Source organism: Coloeus monedula (genome assembly GCF_965178545.1).
Source record: "Coloeus monedula genome assembly, chromosome: 2".
Classification (NCBI taxonomy): Eukaryota; Metazoa; Chordata; class Aves; order Passeriformes; family Corvidae; genus Coloeus; species Coloeus monedula.
The window spans coordinates 25,921,890-25,940,480 of NC_138782.1; the positions used below are offsets into that span (position 1 = coordinate 25,921,890).

At 43.9% G+C, this 18,591-nt stretch overlaps 1 protein-coding gene across 1 annotated transcript in view; it reads left to right on the plus strand.

Annotated features, from left to right (window-relative positions):
- KCNH1 (potassium voltage-gated channel subfamily H member 1) overlaps positions 1 to 17,768 on the plus strand; it is a gene marked incomplete at both ends in the record, with an annotated part of 171,378 nt that extends 153,610 nt beyond the window's left edge. The window contains one exon of the mRNA XM_082302551.1: positions 16,920 to 17,768. Coding sequence (XP_082158677.1) covers positions 16,920 to 17,768 — 849 coding nt within the window. The remainder of the gene's footprint in view (positions 1 to 16,919) is intronic.
- Between the last annotated feature and the right edge of the window lie 823 nt (positions 17,769 to 18,591).

Below are 18,591 nucleotides of genomic sequence, written 5' to 3' on the forward strand. Positions count from 1 at the left end.
TTAAAAGACCTCACTGGAGCAATGGCCACATCGGAGGTGATGAATTTTCCCATTGCATCCTGCACTGCCCAGGAGTGCTGACCTTCCAGTAGTAAGCACAGCTCTGTCCTGACTCCTGACCCTCATGCCTTTGGTCAGGGCAAATCAGCAAAAAACAAAAATAGATGAGATACTGCATTCAGCCACAGAGAGTCTGAAGTATCCCAGTCCTGGTTCCCTTACATGCAAAACACATCTCAATGCAGTGGATGATGCATTTGCAAATTTGTTGCCTGATGTGTTCCTGCAGTCAAAGTGAGGACATAGGCCAGTCAATATTCCACTTGGGTGCTTGGTCTGTGAATTGTGGCTGTGTTTGGAGGCATTTTGGTTAGCCACAGGCCTTCTGAGTTTACCTCCTGTGTGTGTGGCTAGCGACAAACCCAGTGAGGCGTAGCCAGATCACTCTATCAGTGCCTCAGTCTGCAGACACTGTGCAGCACTTGAGTCCTGCAGGACCTCTGCAGTGCCTGGTATCAGTAAGTGCCTGCTATCATAGACAACTTCTGATCACTTAGTCCAAGCCTACAAGAGGAAGAGCAACCTTTGGGTAGTGTATTATTATGAGACTTCGGAGATACTAGTCCACATCTCTGCAAAATGATGTCGGTGGCAGCCTTTAAGAAATAATTTATTTTCTTCTGTCTTTTGCTCCCTTTCCATAAAATAGATATGTCATCATCATGCCAGACTGCAGCTAGGAGAATTAATGGTCTGTGTGTAGAGAAAGGGTAATGTGGCCTGTTTGGAGTGTGATTTCATCTCTTTGGCAGGTGTCACCACTGCCATCAAAATGTTTTCGTGCAGTTCGGGAGGATTCTTTGTGTCTCCTGAGGTACCCTTGCCATCATACTGAGCAGCCTTGCCATCATACTCCCACTTCATTGGGGTTGAGTAGAGGTTCACATCTGAGATGTGGTGATTGGTCAGTGAATTGCTGCATGAACCTGGCAGCAGAGCCCCTGCACTCCTTCCTCACCCTGCCTCCCATTCAGGGTTGAGCCCAGCCCAGTCCTGGATGCAGCACTAATGTGGTAGTGCTCAGCCTCTGACACTGAAAAACAGAACCAACTACAAAGCCAACAGCAACAACAAATTTTGGGGCGTCTCAGCACTGCTTTGCTGTCAGTAGTTGCTTGCTGTAGGTTTGTCCTTGAGCAGGTCTGAATGTGAAGAAGCCTCTCTGTGAACAAGCACAAAATGCTGTATTGAAGCTTGTAAATGCCTTGGAAAGTCTTGGGCAATTGGGAGTGACTCACTGCTTTAGCACCAGTGCTGGAGATCATTTGGCAAGATGCAGTTTCAGTAACTGATGCAGGCACAAGGACCAAGTGTTTTCAGAGCTGGATGCCATTGCAGAGATAAGCCTAGATTCTCCCTGCCCTAAGGCACAGGCTAAAAGATAAAGATTCTCCTCTTTATCTGAATTGCATTGTCTGCCTGACGACTGCTTCTTCAAAGTTCTGATATGGTAGATGTATCCAGCAAATGATGTATTTAAGAAGGTAATCAAATGCAATATGATATGCCAAACATCTATTAAGACAGAAAACCTCCTGCCTTCCCTCTGGGGAATCCTCTTCTCTTGAGCTGGGCAAAGATGAGGTTTGTGTGCTGATTAGTTACAATATGCCCTGTGAAGTAATTTGACTCAGTTAACAGGGAGCGATGGCAGCATCCTGTGCCTCTGCTGAGTCCTTCTGGATCTGCACATTAGAGCAGCAGCAGGCAGCCAGCTGTTCATGGGCAGCTCTACACCCTTTAAGCAGCAAACCTGGGCCTCTCACAGGGGAGAAGTTCTAATAACAATATTAAAAGGATCTTCTTTTAATCACCCCTGCACCTGAACAAGACTGGAAGGTTGGATGCAGATGCTATAAATGTATTAAAAACAAAGCAAAGCAAGGAAAATCAGAAGATGATGCTGTAACTCTTATTTTTAGCAAGCTGAGTTCCAGACGGTGTGCTGGGGGCAGCTGGGCTGCAGAGCAGGTGATGATACATAGTCATATTTAAGATAAAAGCTAAAAAATTGCATGACTTACTGAAGCAACAGCTCTTCAATTTATAGTATTCTGAGGATAGTGATTTTGAAGAGCAGCATTTTGAATTTTAGCTGGTTTAATGCTAACTAATGTTCTAGAAATAATCCTCTTTATTAATGAACCACATTTCCTAAGAAGTCATGTATGAAACAGCAAATACTAAGTAAAAGGAATATTAAAGACAAAATCTGTTTCAAATTCCAGATCTGGCAAACTGTCCTGTTAGAAAAATATCTAATAGCAGCTGGATTGAGCTCTTTCTAACTGGGTAAGACAGATTGTTGGGGGGGAAGTGAATTTGCAAATAAAATTGAAAAGATTCCTGAGCACTACTTGTTCAAATGGTGTTTCATTTAGTCCAACATCCCAACTGAAACATACCTTAGAGCTTGGAGCTGCTGGGGAAGTTATTGCATCTGTCTGCACGGGAATGCCTGTTAGCAGCTGAGCTCATGTGCTGCCAAGGTCTGCACATCTGCCTGCAGACCTCCCACCACCCTGCTCATCACACCCATGCAGGCAGCTCCTGCTCCTCCCAGTGCCTGTGTTCAGCAGCAGAGGACATTGCTGACAAATCTTCCCAAGGGCCTTCTAGGATTTGAGAGGTCAAATATATTTATTTTAATTATTATAGTTTCCATTTTTTTTCCCCCAAACTCTTCTAAGACGTTTCAGGCCTGGCACTGTGTTAGAGATAAATGGGCTGCAGGTGAATTTGGTGATCTCCAGCACTCCCTACTGTCTGTGCATGAGAGAGGGGCCTTACGGGTTCAACTTCGTGCGCCGGAAAAAGGTTTTTGTGCTCTGCCTGTTCTGCTGCTGAGCTTTGGGGAGCAGACAGGGAGAGAAGAGGGCTGTTGGCAAGTATTTTAATTCTTGACCTCCTTTGGTGCAAGACCTGGCTTTGAGAGAGCAAAGGCAGACAGTGTATTTACTGTTCTCAGACACTTTTTGGAGGCAGTGAGAGCCCTTGAGCATGTTGCCTCCCCCTCTCTATGCTGCTCTGCAGCAAGGACACCACGCTTGCCCTGCATATTGATGTGTCACTCTCTGTTTGTGGGGCTGGTGGTCGTGAGGACTCTGCTCTGAGGATGGGGACAGGCACCCAGGTGAGGAGCACAGTGGGGCAGTTCATTCCCCACCACTGAGCTGGAGGACAGCTTTTCCACGTAATGAAAGCATGCGGCGCATCAGGAGATGCTCCAGTACTGGCATCCTGCCAGGAGGACTCTTGTCCTGAGAGCTGGCATCAGATCCAAGTTATAAGTGAGCAGGTTTCAGAGTTTAGGGAGATTAAATGATCTCTGCCATCATTGCCATGCCCTCCTTGACAGCATTTTCTAGAGCCTTCTGTCACTGAAGAACAAAAGCTGGATCCAGCAGTTGCCTGGTGGCTCCATCCACTTCAGCCAAACAGGCGTTTTGGGCTGGATGCCCCTGTAGCACAATGAGAATAATGGAAATTACAGCTGATTTACTATGCAATGATGCTTCTGAGCCAAATGGTTTCCATCTGAATATGAAGCAAATTTGCCAGTGTGCTGGTGTAATGAATGCACCATCTCTTTGCCCCTTCCGTGCCTTTGCAGTCAAGCATTTGCTAGAAAGTGCAGCATTAGATGAAAATCATGAAGGGAGGGTTGGAAGTCACATCTTTAAAGTTTCTCTAGATTTTACTTGGTATATAATAGTAGCTCCAAGTGGTGGGAAAAGGATAAATTAAAAGCATGCAAATGTGCTTTGTGCAGAGTAGCCCAGGTGTGTGCATGTGCAGGCTTGCTTCAGCAGGGTCAGCGTGGAGGCCCCAAGCCAGGAGTTGTAGGAATTGTGCCGTTTCATCGCCAGATAAAATGTTTTGTCCTGCGGACTTCTGAGAAACCTGATGGAGGTCTGAAAGCACCGTAGCTGCTTTCTATGAATCTGGTGCCAAAACCTCTGCAGTGGGGCCCCTGTTGGACAGAGCCAGATAAAGCCTGATGTAAATCTATGCTGTGGGCAGAGTGGTGATAAAGATGCACGTTGGGAGAATTCAGGGGCATTTGAGAGGACAGCAGGGGTGGAGGATGAGATGTATCTTTGACAAGCCTCTGAGTCCTGTAAAATCTGTTAGTCCTTCCCAGCCCCCAGACAGTCTGTGATTAGAACGCCACGACGATGGCTCGGGTCCACCTGCTCTTGAGTTGTGATTGCAGCAGGGAGGTGGGCGCACAGAAGTTAGGTGGCAAATGCAAAATGGTGGATGAGTTCCCATGAGAAATGGGGTTATTATGCAGTAAAGGAAATGGTCTTACAAGCAGTTCATTTGTTTAGGATGTCATTATGTGAAAAATTAAGAGCACTTTTCATTTCTGTGGGATGCTGAAGCTATTGCCAAAATCCAGCTTTCAGTTGCTGGTGCTGGTTATATAATGATGACTGCTTTGTGTTTCCAAGGATTGTAATCTCTTAGTTGAAAACAATGTCAGGAAGAGATTCTTCGGCATGGTTTGCTGTTTGTGCAAACACTTTTGTTTTCTCTGAGCTCTCTGTTAGATTGTCCAGCTGTGTCTTTGTCAGGTATGCACACACAACAGATTGATCTAAGCATTGTTTACTCACATTCAGGGGGATGCACTGGACCATATCTGGTGTTGTCTTTCCTTGAGTTTAGATCCACGACTAACATTATTTTGGATAACACTCTCTTTTTTTGTATCTCAAAATAGCATTTTCCATTAAATGACTGTTCCCACTATATTGAAATACTCTCTTTGTGGAGTCTGGTATTACTTCTACCTGTACTTAACTGCTGAAGTGTCTGCTGCACTCTTCAGTTGCTAAGGAAATGGTTTCCTTTCCTTGATATAAATTTTTAATGTCTCAGCCTATGCCTGTGGTATAGGATCATCCATCTTTTCACCTGGACAAATGTAACTGAATTTTTTGACTAGTAATTCTTGAAGACTAGATGCCTTACAAAGGCATAAGAGAGAACAGAAAGGAGACAAGAGCTCACAGGGAGACATGAAGAGAGGGATTTTTACCTTTGTTTGCTTAATTCTGAGCAAGTAAACAAATTAGTATACTGTAGTCAAGTACAGTCATTGTCATAACAGAGAAACTTTACAGCACCATTGAAATGTCTACTCTTAGGGTATGCTTTGCACTGGGAACTGTTCCCAACTGTATCTCAAATGCCTGAGGCCCTGGTTGTGTCCCCCAAGTTATATGAGGGACATGGAAAACTTTTACTTCCTCTCCACAAGCACAACTTCGCAATGTGGTGGTGACAAATCAGAATGTCACAGCACCTGCCGTGGGTCTGTGGCAACATGAAACCCACCTGACTTCCAGCAGCTTCTCCAACCTCTCCATGGCTGCCGTTCTTCCCTTTTTCAGGAAAATGAGAGTACAGTGTGCTGCTCACAGACTTTATTTCTGATCAGGATGATGGTGTTTTACATTCCTACACTTGCGATAAGAATCAGTTCATGTGAAAGATGAGACTAGAAAATGGGTAACAAAACATAAAATGACAAGCTCCTTGAAAGTTGCCTCTCTTCTTTTAAAAATAAGAAGATTATGCTATGTAAATATAAAGCATAAATGCACATGGGGAACTAAAGAGCCTGTGATGCAGTGTGAGGAGGAGTTAAGCTGAGATTACAAAGCTTCAGTGCACTCATAATCACTCATCACCGATATATGACTTTGGTGGTGGCTTCTCCTGGATACTAGTACAACTCTGAAACTAAAATACATCACATTTCAGTGATGCTTAGAGGTTAAGGCTTCATGTCCCACTACTACCAGCAGAAGAGAAGCAGTTTGCTCAAGGGTGAGCTCTGTGTCACGTCTGTCTCTTATCTCAGAACAAGGGATCAAGGAGAAAACTGATTTTACAATGCTCCTTAGGAGGAAGCAAGGAGATGTCACCTGAGGTATTTAAGTTTAGCCCAGTGTGACATTAGAACCTGGAAGAGGTAGAGATGGCAAAGCACGATAGTTAAACAATCAGTATTTTATTGATGACTTAAAAGCATGTAACCACGTCAGCGTACACTCTGTGCTCTGCCTCACTTAAGCTACTGAAGCTGAACTCTTCAAACCTGCCTGCCTACGAAATGAAATTAAATGTTTTGCATTGTCTCAGTGAAGTGGAAAAACAGGAGAAGAGGAGAAAGCTTAAATGAAAAGCTGTCTGTAAGATGAAATGAAACATTTTAGTTTGGGGAAATGAAGGGTTAGAGTTGCAGAGCAGAAGGAGGGCACTATTCAGTAAAACTGGGATAGTTTTCAGGTTCAGGAAGTTTATTTTTCTCACTGATTTGAGAAGATGAAGAGAATGGTAAAACTGCTATCCAGAAGGAGTTCTGGGATTAGGTGTCACTGTCTCCCTAGCTGAGATTTTCTTCTTTTGAATCAGTGGTGAGGGCGTTTGCTGAAGCAGGAGCCAGAATGTGGGGGTCCCACCTCCTGGTGAGGGCCTGTGTCTCCAGGCTGAGCACCAGTCCTGTCACCTGCCTGAGGGAAGCTGGGGGATCTCAGTTCCAATCCTCACTTTTAAAAGCAGAACTTCCTTCGGCCCATCTTGTAGGGAACACTGGCTCTGAATGTCTCTGTAGCGTGGAAGGCAGGATGCCCTGCTGTGTGGGTTTCTGAAGTGAAAGCTCAGGGGAGACTTGGAACACCTTTCCCTGAGGTAACCTCAGCCATCCTGGCGTGTGTCTCGCTTGCAGTGGGCAGGCATCTCATCACCGTCACCTGGTCACAGGACAAAGCTCTGGCAAGGGAGGGAAGGGAGGGAGAGCTTCCCTCCCAGCGTCTCTGTGCACATCGGAACTTGAACTGAGGTTTTGTCCCATAATGTGGTGACAAGAGCCGTGCTCCTGAAAGGGGCGTTCAAATCCTTTTGGCAGAGGGGAAAAGGGAATTTGCCTTCTGCTGTCTATGAGTACTCTCAACTAGTCAGGAAAAAAAGGTAAACAAAACCATGACTGTGGTGTCCAAGAGTCAGATGCAAGCACATGCTTTTTCTAAACAAAATCTTTTAACAAAACTGGTCGCAAATGCAGCTGAATTATGATTGAAAAGGTGTTTGGGGATGAATGAACCACTGTGAATGTGTGTCTGCCCATATCTGTGTAAGAGGGAGAGATGTGATACAAATGAAGGCTGGGTCAAAGGCAGCGTTTAGATTCCCATTTGATGATCTCAGGGAGTCTGGAGTTTGCAGTTCCTACTGCTCCTGGTAAAAGGTGTGTAGAGGTTTTCAATAATCAGATCTAACTTTGAGATTTTTTGAATATAGGTGATGGAAAATGTTTTTAAAATGAGGGTTTCTGTCTGCTTGTGAAGAAACAATGCTCTCCTGCTGAATTATCCTGGTTTTCCTCTTCTAGAGCTGGTGTTTTCTTCAGGAGAAATTAATGAATGTTTGTTTAAGTTAAGTGTGTCTGCAATCACTTGACAAATTGTACTGAGGATCTCTTATCTGGAACTTGTAAGGGTGAACTCTCACCAGTTGTATCAGGACAGGATGTCTTGCACATGTAACAGTTCAACTCCTGATAAATACTCGTGCAGCTGACATGAGACTGCAATATGTGCTGGGCCTGTGATGTCTTCCCATGAAACAGGCCATTTCACCTCATTGAATAATGACACTTTGCTCTGCGTGTATATAAACTGAAAGCCCAATACAACCCTAAGCATTGCTGCTACATAAGTAATAAAAATAATGGCACTGGTCATATTGGGAGGATTGAGAAATGGTTGTAAAACTCTTGGAGATCTGTGAATGAAATACACTGATAAGAGAGAGAGCACCTACCTCTGCCTGTATTTGAATCTACATTCACCTTGGGACTTAAGTGTCTGCTTTCACAGAACTAAAACAGCTGAAAGAAAATCAAGAAATTCAGCTTTAAACGATTCTCTGTGAAGTTACTTGGAGGGATCAGTCAGTCCTTGGCTATTCTAATTAGCTCACCTGTGGATTTAGCAGATGGGAGACAGCTATCAGTTTTGACAACTGATAAGGAAACAGGGCCATCACTTACCATCACCAGCTGCAACTGAACTGTGGGAAACTGGCAGAGAGGGTTTGTAGGAACTGCGAATTTAGAGGAGCTCTTGTAATGAGAAGGTCTGAAACACCTCACTACAGTCAACTCTTGTCTTCCCTCCAATGTTTTAAGCTCCTGGCTGTTAGTTAGGGCTGAAGGGGTTTGACAGCTGCTTTGGGAAATAGTAAGCAATGCAATTTTTCTGTTGCCGATTCTCATTCGGTTATAAGTAGTTTGTTTCCTTCTCACATAATGTTATCCAAGCTCTTGAACCGGGAAAGGATAGATGAGTTGAGTGGCACTGGGTGCTTGACTGTGCATGGCTGTGCAGCCATACTGGGCCACCTACTTGGGTAGAAGATTTATTCTCTTTTCATGCAGGGCTGCAAGTTAGTTTGCTTTTCTTCAATATTATAGCTGAACTTTAAGCCTGTTTGCTCAGAGAGAGACACATAAAGGAGAGTTCATGTTATCTCCGGCAATTTATGCAGGGAACTTTCATCTGAATTTAATTCTCAATTTATAATTTCAAGAGGTGAACAAACCTTGTGCATTGGGAACATGAAGCATTGTATTTGTGTGGATTGGTTTGTGAGTGGGCATTCGAAGGCAGCTGAATGACTCGTAAGCTCTTGGTAAGCTCTGATTAATTTGAATACATTTGAAAATACATTTGATTACTCTCTTGGAAAGTAAAATACCTGTCAATCACTGTAAGCCTAATGACAGAATGCAGATAAGTGAAAGCAGAAGGAAAAACAAGTGAATGAAAAGAAGACACTGGCTGAGAGGAAGCTATCTTAATGGCAAGCTAGTGTCCAAACTGTAATCACAGAAGGCAAACTGTACAACTTAACTATTCCCTTAACACATCATTGCTTTTCTCAGCCCTACAACCTCTGCATCCATTTCAGATCTCAAGTGAAATTGTGTCTGAGTTAGAGGAAGAGAAAAAAAAATCCCAAATCCTTGACTCTCACAAATTGCCTGGTTTCTTCCAGGAAACAGTAAATGGCAGCAAGCCACAGGGAGCTTGGAGAAACAGACTCTGAGTCCTGAGAAGGCACGTTGTACAGATTATATGACGTTTTGTATAGTTGTAATTTAGGTGACAGAGAGGTAAGTTCCTGCTGTGCCTTGGGCTCTCCTTAAAGCAGTTTTTGAGGCAGTGTTATCTGCCCAAGAATGCAGGTAGTATGTTGATCTGGAATAAAACATGACACTACATGAACTGGTAATGTGTCTGATGTCTGCCCACAGCTAGAAAAGCAACCCATGTGCTGAAAAAGAAAAGAAAAAAACTTGCAAAAAAAGCCCCCAAACAAACATGAAAATAGTATTTTATAGGAGTTGCTGCTGGAAACTGCTGACACTTGGCTGTCAAAACCCATAAACATTCTTTTTTCCTCTTTTACTAGAAACAAGAAGTTCCTACAGAGCATTTCACACTTTGATGGACACAGTAGTTCTCAGGGGGTATAATGTTCCATCAGTCAGATCTGGCATAATTTCCCTGAAGCTCTTGTCTGCACATTAGGTATTTGCTTGTAATTGCTACTTTTCATCTCAAAATAATGACGTTCTAGTAGATCTTTAGAAATATATGTATTTCAATGGTTTCTTTTTCCCTATTTCTCTTGCATTCTTTCTGTGTTAGTGGAGGAGGTTGCTGAATGAGCTAATGTGCTGTAATTGTGTCTATCCAAACCAGTGTGGTTTTTAGTTTTTAGTTGTGCAGTTGTCTAAGTTTACTGTTGAGAGTGTTTTAGAGTCTGTTTTGGGGAAGAGACATCTCTTAATGCCTCAAAACCTGCTAGGGAGTCTGCTGCAGATCAGGCAGGGTTTTTTTATTATTTCCACTAACTGCTTTAGACAGAATTCTGACTTATTTTCAGTAGTATTTTTGTAAAAGCTTTTCCCTTTTCACTCAACACTAGCACAGCCTGTAAACATGAATTAGAATGAGGAGTTTGACATAGAGGAGTAGAGCCTTGAGTTGTGCAGAGCTTGTAAATAAGTAATAGTGACACGATTAAACACCAATATTTGAGTTGGTATTTCTAGAACTTGTAATTAGGCTACAAAGCAGGCTGTCACAGAGAAGAGCTTCAGCACTGTTGAAGCTGATAGTGCTCATGACAGTAACATTTAGCCCAGATGTTGTTCTGTAGAGACTGAAACCCTTGTTTCCTCTATTCATCTGGATAGCCTGGGTGCTCATGAAATGATGAAGCTGTGTCTCTTCCCAGCACTTGTCTATTAATGAAGTGCACAGAAGTCTGGTTTTTGGGAAGTAAGTGGGTACTGCTCTGTCTGAAGGGCAGGGTGATGGCTCTCCACAGCACAAAGGGCTATGCCTCTCCACATGTTGGCTCTTGGGCTTTGTGTCTCCCAGGGATCCCTGAGGCACTCCTGGTACCAGCACTCCTTTACAGCCCCACTGCCAGGACCGTCCAAATCTTAGTTTGCTTTGAATTTTCAGATAATTAATCAAAACTAGAAATATTTGGGAGTGTCCAGAAGGGATGTGGCCTTAACTGGAGAGACTCTCATTCCTCTTCAGAAGCAGAAACTAAATTCTGCTGTTACAGACAGTAAAACTAGAAAGAACTTAATGACATCTGCAACATTATTGCATATTCTCTTGATCCTGTATTTCATGGGAAGGTAGGACCAGTGATTCCCTCCTCTCTGACAAGCCATCCCATATAATTGCAAAAGACACAGGCTCCTTTTTCCCTGACACCTGCTAATACACTGCTATAGAGATTCTTCATCATCACACTCTACGTCGATCACATGCAGCTTTGGTTTCTTTAGCATCAGTGTCAAAAGCATTTTCATTGTCAAGCCTTCTGTCTCTTTCCATTCCCCACCCCCCTTTTGCTTCTCAAAAAAAAAAATTAAATAAAAAAGGAAGAAAGATTGGATCCAATTTTCATCGGACTAACATCAGCCTGAAGATATTTTCATCAGTTCTTGGCAGATCCTAGATGGACTGTGTAATAATGAATGCCTTTTCACAATTGTTTTCCTCACACTTAAGTTCATTTTCTGTGAGCACTGTATGAAGTAATTTTAGGCTTTTAATTGTTTATGATATCTGGTACTTCTAGACTCTGGGAATGTTTCTGTATCTGTGAAAGAGAATTATTAAGCACCAGAGAAAAATGCCATGCTACTTGCTGTTATGCTGAGGAAGACCTGCCAAATCTTGCAGTATTTGTGCATGCTATAGAGGTGGAAAGAAGGGAAGCTTGCAGAGCTAATAATAGCAGCAGCTTTGTGGCTAGGAGCCTCATAATTGTAACTCTATGATGACAGTCTGATTCAAAACATGATGGAATCCTTTTTTCTATCTATTCCTGTGGTCTTGGATCAGTCCTTACAAATCAGAGTTGAAAAAAACCTTGCATGTTTTTGCACAAGACCAAAAGATCCTTTCTACTTCAGGTGCAAGCAGGTCTCTTTCAGCATTTGTCAGGGTAAGCTTTTCAATATATTCACAATTTTTCTAAATGTAGCATCCTGTGATCTTTAAGTCTGTCTCATGCAGTGTTGGCACACAAGACCAAAATCTGGTTGCTAGTACATCATTCCTGCCTTGCCCTGCTGTTGATTACCTTCCTGGCAGTGTGAGGAGAGGCAAAGAACGTGACTTGCCATCACTTGGCAGGCAGCACCATTCTGGTGGGGTTTGTGAACAACCAGCAGTGGGCTGTTCATTACAAGAACAACTGCAGACAGTGGACAACATAGTAGAGCACCTCTCTCTCCTGTGAGGAAAGGCTGAGAGAACTGGGATTGTTCAGCCTGGAGAAGGCTTCCAGGTGACCTTCAGCCTTCCAGTACCTGAAGGGGTCCTAAAAGAATGATAGAGAGGGACTTTTTACAAGAGCATGCAGTGACAGGACAAGGGGGAATGGCTTCAAACTGAAACAGAGTAAGTGTAGATTAGATATTGGGAAGAAATTCTTTACTCTGAGGGTGCTGAGGCACTGGAACAGGTTGCCCAAACAAGTTGTGGATGCCCCATTCCTGGAAGCATTCAAGGCCAGATTGGATGGAGCTCTGAGCAAGCTGGTCCAGTGGAAGGTGTCCCTGCCCATGGCAGAGGGGTTGGAACTAGATGATCTTTAGGGTCCCTTCCAAACCATTCTATGGTTCTGTTATTCCATAAAACTTAGCCTTGAATCAAAAATTGAAGCAATCTTTCATCAAGATGTGATGATGGATTCTTCATTGCCATCAAACTGGGTGTTCTTCTAAAAGATGCAATCTAGTGGCAATAAGATTCCTCCCAGGGAATGCCCCTTCAGAGCAATCCTATGGCTGCCTTATGCTGGGGGTCACACTGCCATCTGTTCTTCTGGTCTTATCAGAAACAAATTATGAAAGTCACATTCACAAATAAAGTCCATGCTCCGTTATTTAGTTGATGCTTGGGTTTCAGTGCAGAGCACAGTAAGGTCCTTGTAACAGTTGCTGGACACTCCACATTTGACAACCAAGTATTCATTTATGTCCACGTCATTTTTTTAATACTTTGACCTTAATCTACAAAAACATTGATTCTAGAAATACAGCTTGAAAATTCTATGATGATTCAAAAGAGGCAGACTCTTTACCCAGAATAATTTAAGACTTCACAACTAGGTAATACCAAGGAAAGGGACAAATGCTTGGTGTAACCCTGTTCTCCTTTCTTGGACAGGACTCATGCACAGGCGGGAATGTGGTCACAGAGAGAGTGCTGCTGTGGGGACATAGGGGAGCAGGAGTGCACCAGGACATATCAGCACATTTCTCCATTTGTCTCTGACTGCATTTTCCAAAAAATAAAATGGTTATCGAGTTATCATAACTGCATGGCTTGGTTAAATGTTTGTACAGTTGCAAGGATCTGTGCCTAACAGGGCTCTTTTCCGTGTTTTTGGCAAATCTAGGCTGATACCTGCACAATAATCCAATTTCTGGCAGCTTGGGCAGCTTCCCTGTTGAGGCAGAAGATTCAGCACCTTTTTAATACAAACAGAATTATGAGATGAGATTTGAGATGGGATGTGTGAAATATGCAGCTTTAGGCCTGGTGTTTAAATTTCATGTTATTTCATCTCAATTCAGGTTCTTTGTCCATCTTTTGGTCTTGACACACTGTTAAAATGCTCCCACTAGGTTTTTTTCTGTGTGCTTAGGTCTTGAAGAGTGCAATGTTGTGGAGAACTGCATAATTTGTGAAGTCCCCTGTGTTTAAGCAGCGTATGATACACAGGCTAGGAGATTTTGAAGGTACAAAGGACTGTCTCTTACCATACAGACGTGAGTGCTTGGAGAAAGAGATAAAGAAGGACTGTTCCAAAAGTCCTGTCTTGGGCTCTTTGCCACAATATTTTGGGTTTTAACTTTGATTAAGGTCCAAAATTTGTAGCCACATGAAAATGCCACACAAAAATATCTGTGTAGGTCCAGACTTCTCTTCCTTACAACAAATGAAATCTATCTTCTTTTCCTTCTTACTGCTTGTGGGAGCAGGTGTACATCCATTGGCATAACAACCAGATTTTCTGAATAACTTGGCTGCTGCTGCAGATGTTTAACCACTTAAAAACTGTGTTTTCCTCAGCATTTTTAAGAAAAGAGTCCATTTTAAAGTTATTTGTATTTTTAAGGACTTGCATTTAATCTTTAAAAAAGGCAGAAAAAATCCAAAACGGAGTTAATTAAAGTATTTTCAATTACTGCTGAAGTTTGCATAGCTGTAACATTTTTGCTTAATACATAAATATGGAGCTGTCTGGAGAAAATATGGCATTGGGGAACTTGCAAAAAAGGAGACAAGTGACAGCCTTGCCTGAGCTTCCCAAAGAGGAGTTGCTCTCTGACAGCTGTTTCTCCAATGTCTCAGGAGTTAGTTAAAAGGAGCCAGCCCAAGAGTTGGAGGCGGTGTCCCCTGGAAACGTGCGTAGGTTTGACTTGCACTGCATGGGCACAGCTTGTCACGTAAATGCGTATTTGCAGAAGATGTCAAGCAGCGTGGGGTCCCGAGGGTTGCATTTCTGCGTTCATGCAGCGGCTGCTGCCGTGGGGTACTTCCCTTGGAGCTGGTGTAAGGCCTCGTGGAAGATGGAAATTAGGGGTCTTGTTAGCATGGTAGCAGTTGTTCATGGCAAAGGCAGTACTGATGTACAGCTCCCTCCACGTACATTCCTGTTCCTGCTGCAGTCGGATCTCCCGAAGGCAAAGCAGTGAGGGTGTGTTCAGGGCCCTCAGGCTGATCCCACACAGTGGGAAGGCTGATGGCAGCTCCTCCACGGCCACACGAGCCTGGCATCCACAGGGAGGGCTCACCTTGGCAGTGGCATGGAGAGCAGTGGAGGCTGTGGGTGGATAAGGGCTGCCGGCAGCTTGTCCATCAGCGCTCACCTTTCTGCATTTGCTGGTAGATTTATTGTGTCCTCCAGCACGGGATTCATGCTACCAGCTACCTGAGGTGCAATGGCTAGGGCTAATACGGGTTGGGCCAGGCTCCTAATATGGGATTGATTGCTTGAGGCTTGCTCATTTCTCTCTTTCCTGCATGGTGCTGTAGCAGAGGCAGCTTCTGTCACATAACTTACCCTTTTATATTGTAAAAAACAGTCATTAAATAGTGAGAGGTTCTCCATTGCTTTCCAGACAAGTGCTGATTGGGCTGTGTGGAGCAGGGGTTGGCCCAGATATGGACTCTGTGAAGCATCCTGGCCTCTGGGTCTGAAAAGCCTTCCCTGATGACCCCTGAGAGGGTGACCGCTGCACCAGCCAGTCATACATCCCTTCTGAGCATTTAAGGGAAGTCCTGATCCATGAGTCAGACCAAGACAACATGCTCATGTACAAAGTGAGCCCTGTTAGCTGCATCTGGCACAGATGTGGATGTCCACATACAAACATGTAAACTTCAAGAGAGAGAAGGCTTGGGGCACAACATTTTGCAGGGACAATTTGACCTGGCTTGTAGCTGCCTCGGTTTGCTAGGGCTTTGTGCCCCCAGAGCCAGCCTCAGGATGCTGCTGGAGTGACCCCCTGAGACCCTGCTTGGCATCACTCATCTCCAGCAGAGTGAGCAGGGCAGTTGCCCCAACGCTGGGCTGACACTCATCCCTCAGGTAAAGTGGGAAACTGCCAGTGTGTGGGAAGCCATTAGCCTGCAGGATTGCACTGCATTCCCTTCCCTGTGAGTGCTGTTCTTTCACTTCTAAGGATTACACTGCTTTGTCCACTTTCTACTGAGCTCACTGCAGAGTGAGTTTCCTGGAGGGAAGAAAAAAAGGACTGTCAAGTACCCTGTTTTCTTATTCTTATCTCATATTTAGTTTCCTAATTGCAGCTTGGAAATAAAATATCCTTCCTGCTAATTTTATTCTTTTGTATTTAGGAAATGCTGCCAAGTCTGACAACTTCTTCCTTCCAAAGACACGCTGTTAAGATGTATTTTTTCCCTGCTCCACAATGACAAAACTGTCAAGAAGCACTGGAGTCTGGAGAAACATTCATTTTGGGTGTGCCAGTGAAGAAGTGCTTATTAACTTTAGTTTAAATTTGTCTGCAACAGAGGGATGGGTTTATTTACACATTTCCTAATAATGATTTGAAACTGAAAGTTATATTTGCATTGAAGTGTAAGGTCTTTGAGTGGATTTTCCCAAAAGCAGCTAAAGGGATTAGGTATCAGTGTTCAGTAGAAGCTGGAGGCTGCATCTTTTACCCTCTGTATTGCAAACTTCGGCTTTGGGAATCTGTCATTTTCAAACAAGACTACTTACTGGTTCTCCTTTGGTGCCAGACTGGAATTTTTGGGTTTGCTTGGGAAGTACCAATGCTAATGTAAAATACACAGATTTTTTGAAGAGAATGTGTTTCCATCACATACAAGGAAGAAACATTGCCTGGCTACAGGTTGGGACACTGAGGTTTCTATCAGTACTGTGGGATCCTCAGACTGCTCCTAGAGATCACTTAGCCTAGAGGCTCAGGAAGATCTAATTAGGAGGGTAGATGGAAAATTAATGTTTCTTTGTGCAAAGATGTTCTCTTTTGCATAGAAATAAAGAAATAAACCAAGACATGCAGCTCTACAAGCTTCTGAGGTAATCAAGCCATGAGCAGCTTCCCCATGTCTTGCCAAGCCCATCTCCCATCGCCCTTGTGCCCCTGGCTTTGGGAGTGACTCAACCTTTGCATCCTTAAACTGCACGTTGCTTCTAGAAGAATATGTGGGAGGAAGGGATGGGAAGAAGCACTTTCCAAACTGCTGTCAAAGAGTCCAGAGTAGTCTCTGCTGTACTGGCACCACGAGTGGCCAAGCTGCACTAAAATAATATCAGATCCCTTGCAGTGAGTGAGCTCTGAGACTGATAGGAATGGCTCTGAAACATTAGAAACTTGGTGCTAAACCATAGAGTCAGGAAAACAAATACAATAAGTCACTTTTAACACAAAATAGAACAAGTGTCTTCCTGGGATCATTACATTTACAATGGCACTGCCTTGCTGACCTGTCAGAGCTGGAGAAGTATTTTTCTTCTGTTTTTTTTTTCTTTCTGGTGTTATAAGACAGATGGTGTCTGCTCTTAAATAATGAAATAAGCCATGTTCCACACAACATAAGAATTTGAAAATGTTGCTATAAATGTGCAGAGGTTGTGCACTTCTCAGTTAAAATAGATTCTTTCAAATAATTCTTTCTCCAACTTTCCCCCCTTAACAAATGTGCTGTTAATCACAGAGTGAAATCTCTTTCCCCCTGTAGATTGTGTTCCGGAAAATCAGCGACGTCAAGCGGGAAGAAGAGGAGAGAATGAAGAGGAAGAACGAAGCACCTCTGATCTTACCCCCAGACCACCCAGTGCGGCGGCTGTTCCAGAGGTTCCGGCAGCAGAAGGAAGCGCGGCTTGCAGCAGAGAGGGGCCGAGATCCGGATGACCTGGATGTGGAAAAGGGCAATGCTGTCGGGGAGCAGTCCTGTGCTCGCGCAGTGGTCAAGGCCAGCGTTGTGACCGTTCGGGAGAGCCCGGCGACCCCCGTGTCGTACCAGCCCGCCTCCACCTCCGGGGCCTCCGACCAGGCCAAGCTGCAGGCCCCGCCATCGGACCACGCAGCGTGCAAGGCAGCGGGGGACTACCCCCGGCGGAAAGGCTGGGCCAAGTTCAAGGAAGCCTGTGGGAAAGGTGAAGACTGGAACAAGGTCTCTAAAGCAGAGTCCATGGAGACTTTACCTGAGAGAACTAAAGCTTCGGGAGAAGCTACCCTGAAGAAGACAGACTCTTGTGACAGTGGCATTACAAAAAGTGACTTGCGCTTGGATAACGCTGGGGAGACGAGAAGCCCGCAGGACCACAGCCCGGTCCTCACCGAGGTCAAGCATTCCTTTTATCCCATCCCAGAACAGACTCTTCAGGCCACCATGCTAGAAGTGAAACATGAGTTGAAAGAGGACATCAAGGCTTTAAACACAAAAATGACCAATATAGAAAATCAGCTTGCTGAGATACTTAGGATATTAACCTCAAGAAGAAGCTCCCAGTCTCCACAGGAGTTGTTTGAAATATCAAGGCCCCAGTCTCCAGAATCAGAAAAAGACGTGTTTGGAGCTAGCTGAGGTGTTTCTTTTTAAAAACAAACAACCAACAAAGAAACAGCCCCCTAACACTTTACATTTAATCTTTCTTGAAAACGAGTGAGGGACCCGTTCACTAAGCATGTTCCCTCTGTCTAAAAAGGTATGGTAACAGAAATTGCAACCTCATGTCAAGATGGCAGCTGACTTTGAAGCCTTTTTGACAGCAAGGGTACAGTTTCTAAAATTTTTCTTTTCTCCTTTTGTCCTCATTCCCCCCCCCCTCACCCCCCCCCCCCCTCGGAATGTTGGAATAAGAATTCTGACAGCAGCAGCCCCAGGTGACCTCTGAGGTTTTTGGAGCATGCCTTATGTCCCTAGCTCGGGTTATGCCTATATGAATAAGCACTTGCCAGGGTGCTTATATTTTCAGTGTTTGGTGGGTTGTTTGTTTTTTTTGTTTTGTTGCTGCTGTCACTGTCTCAGTCACCTCTACAGCATGTTGGATGTCACAGTATATTTTCATGTATCTGTAATAATGCAAAGAGCAGTAGGAGACATGTATTTCATTGTGTGCTGAAGTTTCTTTTGGGCAGTCAACGAAGGGCTAATAAGATGAAAAAAATGGTACTTTTTAATTTCAAACTGACATATTGCTAAAACAATTACATTTAGCAACATCTTCAAAAATAGCCACAGTATTCCAGATCTGTTAATAAGTGGGATCTTCCACACTGTCATTCACTGAATCGAGGACATGTTTTTTCAAAACTTTTAATGTTTTTTCAAAAACTTAACTTCCGTCTCAGATGCCTTTCAACATTTGATACTTTTGCTTTCAACTCCAGCTGCTGGAGGCCAGAGG